General features: G+C 35.1%; 2 protein-coding genes and 1 long non-coding RNA gene across 4 annotated transcripts; 1 reads left to right on the plus strand and 2 right to left on the minus strand.

The window, feature by feature from the left end:
• LOC109710124 (putative bifunctional dihydrofolate reductase-thymidylate synthase) lies at positions 2598-8001 on the minus strand. Of its 2 annotated transcripts, none has more exons than XM_020232571.1 (12): positions 7820-8001; positions 6734-7260; positions 6265-6664; positions 6142-6186; positions 5334-5399; positions 5170-5231; positions 5006-5080; positions 4751-4916; positions 4340-4463; positions 3930-4036; positions 3265-3458; positions 2598-2946 (listed from the first exon to the last, which is right to left on the minus strand). In XM_020232571.1, the coding sequence occupies exons 2-11, from the start codon at positions 7153-7155 to the stop codon at positions 3348-3350; spliced, it is 1578 nt and encodes a 525-aa protein (XP_020088160.1). In that variant the 5' UTR covers positions 7156-7260; positions 7820-8001; the 3' UTR covers positions 2598-2946; positions 3265-3347. The 2 variants fall into 2 exon arrangements, with proteins under 2 accessions (XP_020088160.1, XP_020088159.1); XM_020232570.1 differs by having other exon boundaries at positions 2598-2952.
• On the plus strand, positions 5065-6307 carry LOC109710126. Its single transcript, XR_002216297.1, has 2 exons — positions 5065-5994; positions 6070-6307. It is a non-coding gene; the product is annotated as an uncharacterized LOC109710126 (long non-coding RNA).
• Positions 10879-15428, minus strand: LOC109710125 (probable diaminopimelate decarboxylase, chloroplastic). Its single transcript, XM_020232572.1, has 8 exons — positions 14893-15428; positions 13992-14166; positions 13424-13573; positions 12868-13029; positions 12288-12473; positions 11933-12055; positions 11756-11845; positions 10879-11181 (listed from the first exon to the last, which is right to left on the minus strand). The coding sequence occupies exons 1-8, from the start codon at positions 15390-15392 to the stop codon at positions 11104-11106; spliced, it is 1464 nt and encodes a 487-aa protein (XP_020088161.1). The 5' UTR covers positions 15393-15428; the 3' UTR covers positions 10879-11103.

The following is a 17646-nucleotide window of genomic DNA, read 5'->3' on the forward strand; positions in this document are numbered from 1 at the left end:
ACTCTAAGTACATAATAGTAAAGTGCCATGGCCTATATATATATAATATATATATGAGAAGTGAGGCTACTATGTATCCGGAAGTACGGAGCCTTCCGTGTTCCAGCTCGGTTTCGATGTTGGACTTTTGAATGTCATCGCGTCCGTTAAATTGATCTAGAGTATTTTGAGACCTAAAAAATAAATTTTATTATTTTTCGATATATTTGCCTAGTGATCAGAATGAGCTCAAATACAAATTTAAAGCCGTAATGAGCGATTTGAAGTTTGAATGATATAGAGATATTCAAATAACGTAAATTTTGATAGAAATCTATTTATACTATAATTGAAACAAGATCAATATCCTTTGATTTAAAATTTTATGTTCATATTTATTAATTTTGTAAAGGATTTTTATTTGCAGCCGTTAATTTGAGCCCCTTTGTTCACTACGGAAATTGATATCGTAAAAATATAAAATTTATTCTAAGGTATTCTAAATACTCTAGTCAAGTTTAACGGAGACGCGATCGACGATTCGAAAAGTCGGAATATCGAAAATGAGATGGAAGCACGAAAGGCTCCGTGCTTCGAAGCATGGAGTAGCCTCACTCTATATATATATATATATATATATATATATATATGCAGTCCTGCTCATATAGAGCAGACTGCTATGCTCTCAGGAGCACGGGAGCACGGAGGCTTTTATGCTCCTGAGCTGTTTTCGATGATGAAATTTTTGAATTGACGATCGGCTCTGTTAGACTTGATCTAGCATATTTGAAGTTTTTAGAAAATAATTTTTGTAATTTTTTTATATCATTTACCTAGTGATCGAAAAAGTTCAAAATTAATAATTTTTAATAATTTATATCTGTCGTTTTCAAGTTTAACGGTGTAAAAGCATTTAAATCAGATGAAATTTTGATACAAAATTTTTTATACTCTTTATACTATTTACAACAAGATTAATATTTCTGATCGAAAATTATAGTACTATATCACCACTTTTTATAGGATTTTTATTTTCAGCTGTTAAAAATTATTGATTTTGAATCCTTTTGATTGTTAGGTAAATGATATCAAAAAATTACAAAAATTATTTTCTAGAAACTTCAAATACGTTACATCAAGTCTAACGGAACCGATCGTCGATTTGAAAATTCCATCATCGAAAACGACTTAGGAGCACGGAGACCTCTGTGCTCCTGAAAGCATAGCAGTCCTGCTATATGCTATATATATATATATATAATATATATATATATATATAGAGAGAGAGAGAGAGAGAGATTGGTATGCTATCGGTAGCACAAAAACTTCCGTGCTATCAAGTTGTTTTCAATGCCGCGGCTTCCAAATCAACAATCGGTTCCGTTAAATTTGATCTACACTATTAAAAGTATTTGGAAACTAAATTTCATAATTTATCAGCATCATTTACCTATCAAATAAGTAGTCTAAAAATTAACGGCTAAAAATAAAAAATTCATAAAAAATGATGATAAAAAATTTGAATTTAAAATCAAAAGTACTAATCTTACTCTAAATAGTGTAAAAAAAAAATTTATAAAAATTTCATCAGATTTGGATTGTTTTACACCGTTAAGTTTACAAACACATCAAATCAACCATTAAAATTCTCAATTTTGAAACCTTTTGATCACTAGCCAAATAATGCCGAAAATTTATAAAATTTAATTTTCAAATACTTTCAGTAGTACCGATCGTCGATTTTAAAGCCGCATAATTGAAAGCAACTTGATAACATGAAGACCTCCGTACTACCGATAATATATCAGTCTAGCTATATATATATATATATATATATATATATATATATATATATATATATATAGAGCGAGTCTCCTATAGTATCTATAGTACCGGGGCTCCGTGCTTCCACTTTATGTTTTCGATGTTCGGCACTTTAATCGACGATATCCCGTTGACTTGATCTAGAGTATTTAAATATCTAGAAAATAAATTTTGCGGATTTTTCGATATCATTTGCCTATGATCGAAAGTGGTAAAATCAACGGTTGAAAATAAAATCTTACAAAATACATAATATGACATTAAAATTTAGATCAAAGTTATAGATCTTGTTTTATGTATAAAGAATTTTCTACCAAAATTTCATGGTGATTTGGAATATTCTACACCGTTAAACTTGCAAACCGCTCACTACACCGTTAATTATTATTTTGAGCCCCTTCGATCACTAGGCAATGATATCGAAAAATCGCAAAATTTATTTTCTAGTACTTCAAATACTCTAGATCAATTACAGAGCGATCGTCGATTCGAAAGTCCGAACATCGAAAACGACTTGAAAGCACGGAAGCTCCGTGCTTCCAATAGCATAGTAGCCTCACTATATATATATATATATATATATATATATCCCGAACTAGTGTGATTTATGAAAAACAAGACGGACTAAGTGTTAAGCCAAACTTGAGAAAAAAAGAAATACACGGGGCAAATTGTAATATGTGGCAGTGCAGGAACTGTTCATACAATTTTACCAAGAAGAATATAAGGTGCTATGTTTTTTTGGAGTTTAAGACCTCAAATTAGTCAAGCACTGTCAATATAAGAATATGAAATAGGTAGAAAAAAAAAAAGGGAAATAGGATACATCTCCCAGGTATTTCTATTTGTTACTTCCATAATATGAAGTCTAAAAAGAAACAACGAAAAAAAAAAAAAAGTATTAAAGGTGAGTTGGGTGCAAGTCGGGCATTGAAAAAAGAGGTTGGCGACATGCAACTCCATCTCATCAGGGCTCAAACCAAAAAGGCTTAAAAAAGAGAATTTTTTTAAAAAAAAAAAACCGAAAGAGAAGAACACATAATCTTCGAATTTGACAGCAACAACTGAACAACCACCTTTACCGTTCATTGTATTTTATTCATCTGAAGCCTCGCCCCCAACAAGCAAAAACGCTACCATTATCTGTACCTAAGTAAAAGAGACAAAGTAAAAAAAAATATTAACTAAAGATTAAAGAGCTCAGTATTAGTCATTGCAGGGTCACCGTTATTTTCTATTCCAAGTGACACACTCTTCAACTCGACTAGAATAACAAAACACCGAATTCAATCGAGCAAAATAAGTCAAATCAAAAGAAACCAACGTTGCGAGGTATCAATAAAAATAATAATAGTAAGAAAAATACGCGCCTTTCTCAGTGGAGGGGTGATATAAATTCCTAATGGGGCGATGCAAGCATGCAATATAAGACAACAAGTTAAAGAAGAAGAGCGAATTTACCTTACACTAGTATTTACCAGTAGAAGAGAAGATCCCTGCTGCTATTAGTCGGAAACGCCCCGGAAATAAAAAGAAGGGGGGCTTTATACGGCCAAGTCCATGGCTACCTTATAGTGAGGATCATACCCAATAAGCTCGAAATCGGACGCCTCAAACGAGTCTATATCCTTCTTCATTGGGTTTATCTTCAATATCTGCATAAAGATCAAAAATGTAAATGATGCTAAATGTTAAGTGCCTCGTTTTGCCCAGTTTCTTGAACAGTCTCGTCTGCTTTTTTTAGTCTTCAACAAGAAAAATAAATTTACCGGATGCACTGGCAAATGGACTTCTCTATTCTTTATGTTGTTTGTTGGCTTGCAATGCGTTTATACCGCATGCGGCACGGAGTACTCTTTTGAAAAACCGTAATGAAAATTAAAATAAAAAGTTACTTCTAAGTTTTTGCTTCTCCGTGGCAAAAAAAAATGTAGTAAACGAATAGACGCCATCCATCAGCGCACTCCATCGCACAACATATGTTCGTTTTTTTTTTTTTTTTGACAAAAAAAAGGGAAAGAAAAGGGAAAGAGGCAGCAGTACTAAACAAGCCTAGCGTCGAAGGTATTGCCTATGTTGTTGACAAATAGATGCGATAGAAAAAACAAAAGAATTAAGCTGCTTACTGGGAATGGCTTAGGCTGCCTAGCAAGTTGCTCCTCAAGAGGGACAACATGGTTCCTATAAACGTGAGCGTCTCCGATCACATGGATAAATTCTCCAGGCGAAAGCCCTGCACATACAAGTATAAGATAAGATGCGGCTGGATAAAGCAAGCAACTTGCAGGAAGATGAAGACCCATTAACTACACGGATTATAAAAATTATACTGCTGCTTCTTCATATCTATTCTATTTGATTTATGCTGTACGCCATTTACTTGCGTAGAGTATTAAGAATCATCAAATTGATATGAAGAATTTGATGACACACAGTATAAAGCTAAGAAATTGATGCTTGCAGACAGAAGTTTGTGCACAAGAGGTAAGCCACCAAAAGGGAAGAGAGCGAGAGAGAGAGAGGATACGGAACGTACCACAGACGTGAGCAATCATGCATGTCAACAGAGAATACGATGCAATATTAAATGGCACGCCAAGGCCCATATCTGCCGATCGCTGGTACATTTGGCATGATAGCTCTCCATTCTCCACATAAAACTGGCAAAGATACATATTTCAAGAATTTTTGGAATGTAAGTGGCAATGGCAACCAGCAAAATAAGATAACCAATGAGAAAACATAACTGCCGCATGCAGCCTCTAGCAATCAATGGTGTAATAACTCTCAAAATCCTTGTCTAATTTCAACTATTGATAGGGTTATGGATGTGAGAGAATACAAATAATCCATAGCAGGGATGAGACATACTTATGTTCTCATAGCATGCGTCAGCGTACAAGAGAACGACAATGATTTGACCTTTTATACACTTGACGAAACTTACTTGAGCAAACATGTGACAAGGAGGAAGAGCCATTTTCTTGAGATCAGAAGGGTTCCATGCAGAGAGAATGATGCGACGGTCATCTGGGCTATTCTTTATTTTGTCAATTACATCCGACAACTGATCGAAGCCCTTGCCCGTATAGTCGGCATGCATGTCGGTGTACCTGGCAAAGATGTGCTTCTTTTATGGAAAACTGCAATCAAAAAGAGGATATCGATACTGCGATACTTTTCTATATTAAATTAAGCTTACTCGGCTCCAAAGTGTCTCCACTGAAATCCATATATTGGCCCCAGGTCACCTGCCTCCCTATCCTTCAGGCCAACACTGAGAAAGAAAATACCATTGGAATCAGACCTCCCCTACAACAAAGGGAAAGATTTGTAACCAAGAAAGTTCTCAGGCAGGGACTGTGCCTATCAAGGTATTCTCTCGACGCATTGCTTTCCCAAATATGTATACCCTTCTCCTCTAGAACCTGTTCAAAAAGAACACAATGATTATCTTTTGTGAGCGAGTCATGCACGCACGAGCGTGCGAGTGATTGCAACATAACAACAGGACAGAATAGGAACCTTACCTTTGCATTAGTTGAACCACTGATGAACCACAAGAGTTCTTCAACTACACCACGCCAAAATACTCTCTGCAAAAACTACCAACATGTTATTATTCAGCAGCCAGAAATTTGAAGAAAATGAAAATTGAAGCTGTATCTCTCGTATCAATGCTTGTTGAGAGCCATGTTCCAGATAAAATTATAGAAGGATTGTATTCTACTCATCCTTCAAATTCTAGGCCCTTCAAAAAACACCTAACACTAGAAGAGGCTACAGAACAATGGCATATGTGCATTTTAATACAATTTGCAGATCATGTTATTCACTGCATAGATGGTACGCAACTTATGGAATGAATACATCTATGTAGCAACAACAATGTGTTGTCTTCTCAGTTCATAACTGATTCAACTCTTAATTCCTAGCTTCCAATGAAGTTTCACATTGCCGTGTTGTTAGTCTTGCCAGCATATTATGCATACTCATGTAACTGAAGGGCAATAATCAGTTTTAGAATTCAGATTTTAAAAATGACAAATGGATAGAAATGGCGCAGATAACTACAATGGCTTTATACCACAAGCAGGGAAAGTATTAAAGAAAAGCCATCCCACAGCCAAACTCTTGTATGGTAACAAATGCTAAAGGGACCAGCCAAAAGGGAACTTGTACCACATGAAGGTGAATTATTTCCTTTAATTACGTAGATTACAGTTTGCTCTGTTTCCATCTGAGGGACTATTTTCATGTCGACAGCAACAAGATTGACCTTGCTGAGAGATTCTAGAATTATACATCAACAAGTATTATTGAAGAAAAATCTAGTACCTTGGTTGTAAGCAACGGAAAATATCTCCGCAAGTTGAAGCGCATCTGCGCGGTAAAGGCATAATGTAAGATGCATTTTATATTATTCCTACACTAGAAGCATGAAGGTTTAAGAGGATATACCTGACAACCAAATTTTGACAATGTTCCAGTTAATGTTCTATCATTCTTTCGAGCGCCATTTGCTATAATATCTTGGACAAGTTTAAGATATTTGAACTCCTCGTGCCGTTCCAATACCATTTTAGGGAGAAATGAGAACTCTTCAACCTCAAACTTATGATTGCATGGCGGGCCGTCATTTGTTTCCTCATCTTTTTGATCGTGCATTTCAGTTGCTGAATTTCTCACACGAACAAATGTCACAAATGAATATTTAGTGTTGTTCTCCACCAATGGAAAGGACGAGTACCACGGATGGAAGACCGAAAGATCAACCGGAGGGATGAAAGTGTCGCATTCGATATTGGTCTCTATATTTGTAAGATGAATCGCTTCGCATCCAGGTGCATTAAGAGCGTCCCTGCAACAAAGAACATATAAATGCCTGGGACAAAAATTACTCCTAAAATTTCAACCTGAAACTACTCACCTTAATACCTCACCGCCGCCTATGACAAACACTTTCTCGATTGTCAAACAGAAAGGGGCTGAAGCCATCATCCTTAAGGCAGAAGTCATGCTGGCACAGGTAACGACATTCTCTTCTGTCGCAATATCGAACCTCCCAGAGCGAGTGAGAACGATATTAAACCGATTCCGCAACGGCTTCTCTTTGAGAGGAATACTTTCCCATGTTTTCCTACCCATTATAACCGCATTCTTTTTCACGGGGTCTGAGGTAGTCGTCGTGACCTCCTTAAAAAACTTGAGGTCAGATGGAAGCTTCCATGGCAATTCTCCATCCTTCCCGATACCCAATTTCTGAGTAGCAGCTACGACAACTTGGTAGGTTCTTTCAGGCTTATTTTGTGAATCACCATTGGCGTAGGCCATGGGATTGTAAGCAGCCATAAATGGAGAGGTACAGAGTAGCCTGCACCTTGTAATTTTATCTCTTGAGCAAGGCCTCTGAAGCCCGAAATTTGAGAGGCCAATTTTGCTTAACAATCTTCTAACCTGAATTTGACAAGCATCCCATAGAAAGAAATATTTTCTTTCAAAAAAATACAAATAAAAATTAAGAACATACATGTTGCAACGTGATCGACAAAAATGACCTAGAAACTAGAGCATCCCATAGAAAGAAACATTTTCTTTCAAAAAAACAAAAAAATTTAAGAACATACATGTTGTAACGTGATCGACAAAAATGACCTAGAAACTAGCAATTACGTAGGAAAAAAACTTAAGAGGCACTAATTTCCACTCAAATTCAGCAAATATCATAGTTTCTCGTTAAAAGAAGCTTAAATAATCACATTTGCCCGAAATAATAAATTCTTTTTTCCATCTTCCATACGAATAGATCAACTAATTCCAATCGACATATGAAAACACATAAAAGGAGGCAAAATCGTGCTCCAATACATCAAACCCCTACATTCATCAACAAATCCCACCAAACCAGGAAATGGATCAAAATTACAGCGATCAAAGAACTAAATCACATCTCCAAGACACCAAACCAACCAAATCCCGACTGAAACGATCGATTCGACTAAGAGAGAACCCTCACCTGAATCGGAGCCAGATTACGCGTTCCAAAGCCCTATTGAAGCGGCAACGAAGAGATCCCCCACTTCGCTCTCGTATCGGGAGCTCTCCCTCTCTAGGGCACGCGAAGAGAGAGAGAGAGAGAGAGAGAGAGAGAAGAAGACGCAGAGGAAAAGGGCGGAAAAACTCTAAAATGGGGAGCGAGGAGGGTCCTCTATTTATAGAGTCGGAGTGGGAGCGTTGGGAGCGCGAAATTACCAAATTGCCCCTTGCCCTCGCCGGCTTTTACGGGGTGGATAAACCGCGGAGTGGCGCATTAAAACTTCTGAGCTGTTTCCTTAGACATGGTTCACCACGTCACCCATGGACCGCACAAGCATTTTCGTGCCATTTTTAATTAATTATAAAAAAAAACCTTCAAAATCATCTTAAAACATAGCTAAATCAAATTCATGACCACCTAATTTGAATTATTATCAATTGTTCTAATTTTTTTTTTAAAAAAAATCTGATAATATCAAAAATTGAAATATCACAAGCTGATTCATAATATATTATTATGGAGATTTGGGATTAGACAAATAAAAGAGTCTCGAATTTAGGTTAATAATTTGTAGTTGGGCTGGTGTTCATGGGATTAGGCTTCTTTTCATTAAAACCAAATTCAAAAATGAAAGGATTATAATTAATTAAGTGGTTAAAATTGAAATAGGAATAGAAAATAAATATAGAGCAATGCCATTTGTACACTCAAAAGACCAATATTTTTACATTAGTCTAACTATTTGTTTGCTTTTAACATTGATAATAATTCACAATCTCAGCGGCAAAATGGTGGACCATGTCTAGGCAATAATTCCATTGTTGTATTAGTGTGTAACTTGTGTTCTTACGTCAAAAGAGTATAGTTGCTACAACTATTTTATTAAAGATAAATATGGTCAAATACAATTAATCAACATTAATAACAAAATCTTTTTACCATTTCCAAAAGCACCAAAAGAGTCTTCTTGAAGCTTGAGAGGCACAAAAGATCCCACTAGCTAAGTAAAACTTTCTTTTCAATGAATACTTATTAGTAGTTAACGTAGGTGAAAAAAATTGAACAAAGAATTCTAATTCCATTATTACTCACCCAAAGGGGGACCCACTAGAAGCACATTATTGGTCAAAAATCTACACAAAAAATCCTCCATGGGCCCCACAAGTAGTTGCAAGTCAATTTTCTTTTCAAATCAAGGACAAAGGATGTGTTTGACAATTCCATCATAAAGCCATTGAATTTGTTACAAGAAGCACCAGCATTGTGCTGAACTATGTTTAGCATATATATATATATATATATATATATATATATATATATATATATATATATATATATATATATTAAAATAAGATTTAAAAACTTATTTATACTAAATGTTTACAAATAACTAAATTTTATTTAAATTTTTTATATATATGTATATCTATGTGTATATGNTATATATATATATATATATAGAGTCCAGCTGCTATGCTATCGGTAGCACGGGGCCTCTCGTGCTACCAAGTTGTTTTTGATGATGCGGCTTCCAAATCGACGATCGGCTCCGTTAGACTTGATCTACATTAGTTAAAATATTTGGAAACCAAATTTCATAATTTTTCGATATCATTTACCTATCGAACAAGTAGTCTAAAATTGAACGGCTGAAAATAAAAATCTCATAAAAAATGATGATAAAAGATTTAAATTCAAGATCAGATATACTGATCTTACTCTAAATAGTGAAAAGAATTTTCTATAAAATTTTCATCGCATTTGGATTGTTTTACACCGTTAAACTCACAAACACACCACATCGGCCATTAAAATTGTCAATTTTGAGATCTTTTGATCACTAGTCAATTGATGTCGAAAAAATCTGAAATTTAGTTTCCAAATACTTTTAATAGTGTAGATCAAGTCTAACGGAGCCGATCGTCGATTTGGAAGCCGCATCATCGAAAACAACTTGGTAGCACGGGAGGCCCCGTGCTACCGATAGTATAGCAGCTGGACTCTATATATATATATATATATATAGTAGAGTTAGAATACTTGTAAAAGTATCACCCAAGTGATACTTGTGTGTTTATAGCCCTTGGATGGAGAGATGTGAGTTTGAGATGATGGTGGTAGGTAGTGGTAGGTGGAATAGTGTTTGATCCAAGGACTATTAGTAATCAAAAAGTAGATCCAATGGCTAAAAACACACAAGTATCACTTGGGTGATACTTGTAAAAGTATTCTAGCCCTACTCATATATATACTATAATATATGTTATATATATATATAGTTTTACGGGTAAACTTCAAATATCTCCTATATAGTTTCGCACTTTCTCACTTTAGTATTCTGTAATTTGAAGTGTATCAAATTAGTGTCCTGTAATTTTATTTTTATCTTTTCGTCAGCCCTTTTGTTAATATTTCGCTAAATTATACAAAAAATTTTAAATACCCTAACTAGGTTTATCAAATATTCACTTTTTTAATACCGTTTAGTTTTAACTTTGTCACTGATTTAACAAAAAGCATTAGTGAAATCGATAATAAAACAATAAAAATAAAACCACACGATATTAAATTGATACACTTTAAACCATAAGGTGCTAAAGTGAAAAAGCATGAAACCACAAGAGTGGTATTTGAAGTTTTTTCTAATTTTAATGATCATGAGATACTAAAAATAAAAAAAAAGGGGGCTGATTGGGTAATTAATTAGTGGCCGCTAATTTGCAACATGAGTTCGGTTCAAATTAAGTCCATTTTGAATAGGGATATCCATATTTAAACTAGTATTACAAAATCCAAAAATAATTTTACTATTCATTTTCACATTTTTTCGTGCAATTGACTGCGAGAGACGGGCGTCTAAAGTCATTTTTGCTAATTTAGAGAGTTTGAGTTCCGACCGAAAGTAAAATTATATTAAACCAAACAACTAAAGTGGGCCTTTTACGGTTGAAAAACACTTCACCCCCGCCCCTCCACTTTCGGTGAAACAATCACACCCCTAGCGAGTTATCTATCACCTGCACCAAAACACACCGAAATAAAAGAAAACAAATAAATGAAAAGGTTCCCTACAATGCAAGTGGAGTACACAAGGACTACTTGAGGAGTTGTGTTAACACCAAGCATATTATTCTGCGAATTAATCTCTGGTTATGTTTTCCTAACACTTGCAATAATTTTCGGATACAACAATACCAAACAACACGAGAGACGAGGAATTCAAATCCCTAAAGCACGATGGATGGTAAAAACTTGTAAAACAATTAAAGGCCATCAAAGAACCTCATGAAGTCGTCGAACGTCTCGGCGTGCCTGATTTTCACCATTTTGCCGTTGTCAATCTGTCGAGACAAGCGAAAGCAGGATAAATAATAAGAAATTACTCTGGCTGCCATTCCGAGGAAGGGCTTATTAAATGCCTGTCTGGCCTAACTAGTGCTTCGGCAGAAGCGCTGCTTGAAGAAGCGAATAGCAGCTGAAGCCTTGAATTAGAGCTTCTCGTTTCGTAGCTGAAACATCATTTCTTTTTCTTGGCAAAGCCAGAAGGTCCAGACGCCTCTTTGGCTCATCCGAAGCTTTCAGAAGATATGCAGTTTTGAGTTGAGCTGTTAGGAGAAGCACTAATAGTTTTTTTTTTTTTTTCTCTCTTTTCCCCTCAGTAGCTTTACGGTGTAGTGGAAGCAAGGGCTTCAAATTGAAGCCTTTACTTTTGAGGCCCAAAAGGTTACCATCCCACCCAGCAGAAGCTCCAAAGTTTCAGTCAAATGCTTCAAGCAGCTCTATTAAAACGGCATTTTTTGCTGCTCAATGCCAATGCATTTGCTTCTCGAGTAGAGAAGCTATTTCAACAATTGGTACCAAAACAGACAATACTTTAGGTAAAAGAATTAACTGTAGGCTGATTAAAATTCATACCCAATATTCAGGGGGTCGCATTTTAAGGTTGTAAGTCGAAGCCATGCTCATGCAATAAGCACCGGCATCATGAACAACTAATCCGGCTCCCTGGAAATCCATCATCAACTTCCATTAATAGAAGGAGAAGAAGTTGTTTACATACAAGGAAAACAATGCGGTGATAAATGTATAAACCTTGGCTGGAGTCGGAAGCTCTCTATCTTTCCCTAAGAAGTCAGCAGACTCACAAACAGGCCCGACCACATCGAAAGTCGAGACTTCGGCATCTGAAGGGGGAGGAGAAACCAGTTCAATGTGCTGCATGCAAGAAAATCAAGTTATATCTTGGTTGAAAATAAGATATAAGAACACTGATAGATAAGAAGTGAAGAGAAAAAAAAAGGCAACTATTGTTTATAGACTTTTAAATCTTTACAGATGCAGCATACTTTAGAATTCACAAGCTGAAAATTATTGAGGAAAAAGCAGCAACTGACAAGGAAATGAAGATCCCACCAGTTAATTTAATTAGCGAGCTTCATCAATTTACCTGATACGCTCCATATAGACTAGGCCGGATGAGCTCTGCCATGCTACCGTCTACCACTACGAAATTTTTCGTTCCGTTTGTTTTAACACCAGTCACCCGATTGACCAAGCAGCACGTGTTGGCTATTAGTGATCTTCCAGGTTCAATTATGAGAGTGAGATCTCGAGAGAGAACCAACTCACGCACCTAAACACATACCGCAGTTGAAGAAATTACACATATATAGGAGCTAAAACATATAAGGGCTTCTTACATATATATCCCAGCAAAATCATCTATTTACACATATATACTCCTGTTAAATCTGAATTTTCATATATAACTCTCAATAGACAGCTTATTACTGGGAGCAAAAAGAGGCGAGATATCCAATTCATGGGAAATGTTGATTTCATACTAAAAGGATTTATTGTCAAATAGCGGCATTTGTAGAACAACGAGGCATTTTTTAAAGCAACCAGTGTATATACCTGACCAATTAAATTTCAAAGGACAAATGGAAGTTCAAATATTGTAGGAATAGATATGTAAAATAGATAACCTTACAGAAGTAAATATCTCAAAATAATATTAAGCTTACAGTATCGATAAGATCCATGGGTGTCGGAAGGATTGCATCGGTATGATGGTAATCTATCCCCAAGCCGCCGCCTATATTCAGGTATTCCAACTCAAAACCTTGTTCTCTTATTTGATCAATGTAGTTCACCATAAGAACAGCAGCATCTCTGAATATGTCCACCTTAGGAAAAAAAAAAAAAAAAAAAAAACAATTCATAACTGTATAGCAGAATGAAGCACCATAGAAGCAAAACAGCTTTCCATGAATGCTTATCGGGAGATACAAACTTAATACAGGAATCCTATTGAATAAATTAGACTTAAAAAAGTTTCTAAGTGGAATATTTCTTTTTCTTGTCAACTAAAATATTTAAATATACAAGACAAATCAAGAAGAAGCAAGCATAGTAGTAGTAACCACAAAAATGATATCACTAGCTATTGTTTGACATGCCCTGAAAGTATATTGGTATCCAATTTGGAAGAAACGGTCTAAATTATTGGAGAATTAGATGACTCGTGAAAAAGGAACGTTAGAAAAGGTAGGTAGCTAGAGAAAAGGACAAACACTATACCTTTGTAATGGTAGATCCCAGGTGACAATGAGCTCCAACAAGCTTAATATCATTGGAATGCGACTTGATAGCATCTAAAAACCACTGTAGTTTTTCATTTCTTATTCCAAACTTCGATGTCTTGTTTCCAGTCGCAACGTAAGGATGAACCTAGTAAGAGCAGAAATAAGCAAACTTTTAGCATCCAATTCAACATTGAAATATGTTGGAAAAATCAGAACTTCTGTTCTTCATGCAGCTTAGCCTGCTTTAATCCACCTACCTTGCTGGATTTGCATTTTTATCGCAGAAAAAACATCCTCAGGAAATATGTGTATGCCTATACCTTTAAGTGGATGCATGGGCAATACTATAAAAGTGTAAGAATTGGATACGATTCTCTTTTTTTCCCCCCTTCTAAGAGCATGTTTGATATCTTAGCCTGATCAGACCAAAATTCATATGCATAGAATAGTTTGAGGAGTGCAACCAAAAAAGGGTCAAGAAAAAGACTCTTAAGTACATTTATGCAAAAAAATATTTAGTAACAAGGTGCTTCAATATAGATCCACAGTAAGAAGTATCACACCTGTGGATCTACATCCGGATTAATCCTTAGTAAAACTGGAACTTTCTTTCCCGCAATTCTTGCAGCAGTCACAATGTTTTCCAGGTCGAATTCGCTATCTATATTTACAAACACTCCTTTCTCAGCAGCTAAAACAAGGTCCTCCAAGAGCTTCCCATTTCCGTTGAATATACACCTGATCTTCAAAATACAAACTGAACAGACTAAATATTGCATTCCCAGATGAAGAAAAAGGAAACATGCTGCTGACAGAACAATGGAAAGTGAAGGAAGTTGAATCAAAGTTTGTAAATTATTTTGTGGTGACATCTGATTGAACTTAACTCAGTCAGTTAAGCATCCAGTTCCAAAAGGTTAAAGTATGTAACTTGCAATCATATGTAACTGTACACAAAAATCATCATCCCAATGAATATATATTAGAACTTCTGCTGAAGAATCGCAACTATATAGCAAGACAAATCCAACTATCAAACAACAATATGTATGATAAGTACTCTTCAATCTTCGCAGCCAAGGATTGCCAATTTGTTCCGGTCCAGCACACTCACGTTTACATACTTGGGAAGTTAAATAGTGCATGATAACAATTTGTACCATTTCATTTGATGATTTTAAGATCACCAGAAAACACTTCAAAAAGCCACATTTGGCATCTAAATATATCTCATTCCTCTCAAAAGATAAGATTTTTTATATATTCACGGAAACAAGGTGATAAAACATGAGTATTCTTACTTTTGACAAAAAAAACCTAGAGGCACAGGAATATAGTTGGATTTTTCACATGATCTGCATCTAAAAATGATCAAAAAGGACCATATCATTTTGATGTATCACTAGTACTAGAATCATAGTCAAATGCAAAAAGTATCACTAGTTAAGAAAATAGGGTTTTTACCTGGCGGGGTCGAACCCAGCTCTCAGAGCGAGCCGAAGCTCGTTCCCGCTCACGAGCACGGCGCCACACCCAAGCCCCCTGAGGTGCTCCAGGATCTTAAAGTTATTGTTGGCCTTAACGGCGTACCCGACGATCGACCGCAACCCCTCGAGGGCCTCGCGATAGGCCTCGAAGTTGCGGGTGATCTGGTCCTTGCTGTAGAGGTAGAAGGGGCTCCGCTCCGCCGCGTCCATGGTGTCCTGAACCCTAACGCCCTCGCAGTAGAGGAACCCGTCGGGGGCCTTGGAGAAGCAGTGGCGGCGCACCCCGGCGGCGGCGGCGGCGGCGGCGGCGGCGGAGGTGGAGGGAGAGTCGGAGATGACGGCGCGGAGGACTAGGGTTTTGGAGCGGGAGGGGGTGGGGAAGGGGAGGTAGGGTCTCGAGGAGGAGAGTGCCGGGTTAGGGTTTCGGAGGGGTTTGGAGAGAGGGAGAGGGCGAGAGAGGAGTTGGGTCGCCGCCATTTTTGGAGGTTGAGAGAGAGAGAGTGAGAGAGAGAGAGAGAGAGAGGAAGATGCGTAGTGGGTAGGGTGAGTAGGGTTTTATAGAGGTGAGTGGGGTTTAAGGTCTAAAGTTTTATTTTTATATAATAAAATATAAATTAAAATGTATGATTTTTTTTTTGACAGAAAAATCGAGAGCGAAAATTTATTTAAATAAAATAAGAAGATACATAAATAAAAAAAAAGTCCTTAAAAAAAATTACACAGTATATTTTTTTTGTTAAATATATTCTAATTGATTAGTTAATCAGCTTACATAGTATTTTTAGATAAGCGAGAATTCCATCCAAAATAAAAACGTGGTATGTGTCGACAAAGAAGGACCGAAGTATTTTGAGTTTCATTCTAGTGTCCTAAATGAATGACTCGGATTAGTCAGATCTAAAATGGATCGCTTTAATAATCAATACTGAGTCTGAGAATATTTGAATTCGTTCTCCTGGAAAGATATCCAAGAGAAATTTATTTCAACTGTTACTATTTTAGATCTGATTATCTAATCTTTAACCATTTTAATTTCTTAACTTCAAATTCGACTACATTGTTTATCTTTATGTATTTAGCTAGTATATTTTATACTATCAAGTTATTTAAATCAAATAAATTAAAAAATTAATATTTAGATTAAAATTTAAAAAGGCTAGATAGTCGAATTAAAATGATATAATTAGGTAAATTTTATATATTTCTATTACCTTTTTAAGGTAGTAGGCCATTTTTATAGAAGATTTATAGAATATTTTTTTATATTGGTTTTAAATTTAGATTTTTGTTTTGTTTTGTTTTTTTTGCTAGTTTGATGTAGTAAAAACTCTAAAATATCTGTGTTTGTTAAATACTCCCATAAAAAGTAGCTCAACTGAAAAAAGAATTTCTTCCCCTTTGATCCATTTTTGATATCTTTTGCTTCTCCATTTTTTAGAAAGAAAAGGATAAAAAATATACAGAACTTATGTAAATTATACATTATTTTAAGTCAACTATCTAATCTTCCAAATTTTAATTTTTATTTAAGTTTTTTATTTACTTAATTTGAGTCAGTCAACGGCACTTTATCTTTAAAATCTAAATGTATTGTTTATCTTACAAATTTAATTAGTATACTTCATGTAGTTTTTATAACTATAAATTTATTAAAGTAACTAATTAAGTTAAAATTTTAGAGTTTAAGTACTGTTGACTTAAATCAAATAAATTGCAAAGTTGAATAATAAAATCAAAATTTTGAAAGATTAGATAGTCGATTCAAAATGATTCATAGTTCAATTATGTTTCATGCATTTTAACCCAAAAAAAAAATCAACAAAGAGAGCTCACATTAGATCAATTTATGCAAGCTTTATAAATTAATTGCATCTCCACCACACAGGCCACAGTTTGAAACAAAGCTATGTTTCATATTTATGATTGGTATATAATTAATGATTACAAATAATATCTCTTTACATAAACCAACTACACCCTTAGCTTGGTTCAACATAGTTTTATTATCTGGTATTTAAAAATATGATTGTCTTGTAGTAAAGAAAGAGCTGTGCACATTGTAGCCATGCAAGGGTGGCAAATTATTTAACTCCATTTTTTTTTTTTTTTTGAGAGAGAGAGAGAGAGAGAGAGAGATGTGCCTGCACATATCCAAAGTGATTCAAGGCACATACCCTGATCTTGTCTCCCACGTTCCTTCTAATTCAAAAAGTTTAGAGTAATATTATCTATATATCTATAGACTGTGTAAAATTTTACACCTAGCTTATCAAAAAAATATTATTTTATTATTAGTTTTGTTAATGTTTTCTTCGATAGTGAAAAATTCAAAAAAAAAAAAAAATTTAACGGAGAGTTAACAGAGGTGCTGACGAAAAAAAAAAAACTACAAAATACTAAAATTATATACTTTCAACTATAGAATACTAAAGTGAGAAAAAGCTAAACTACATAGGGATATTAGAAGTTTTTTCTAAAAAATATTTTTATTACATAGAGTTAATTTTTTTTACTGAGAATACAAGTTTATGGTAAAAATCTAATTTTATGCTTTCTTTGCAGAATTCCAACAGTGAATACTGGATCAATAATAGTCGGTATCAGAACGGATTGCAGATTCTCAAGATGTGATATAATGAGTACCAAATTTTCCATAATTTTAATATTAAAAAAATATTTTTACTATATTTACTTGCTGTGGTGTAATGTAAGCGTTAAAAGAGAAAAAAAA

Source organism: Ananas comosus, linkage group 5 (assembly GCF_001540865.1).
Source record: "Ananas comosus cultivar F153 linkage group 5, ASM154086v1, whole genome shotgun sequence".
Taxonomy (NCBI): Eukaryota; Viridiplantae; Streptophyta; class Magnoliopsida; order Poales; family Bromeliaceae; genus Ananas; species Ananas comosus.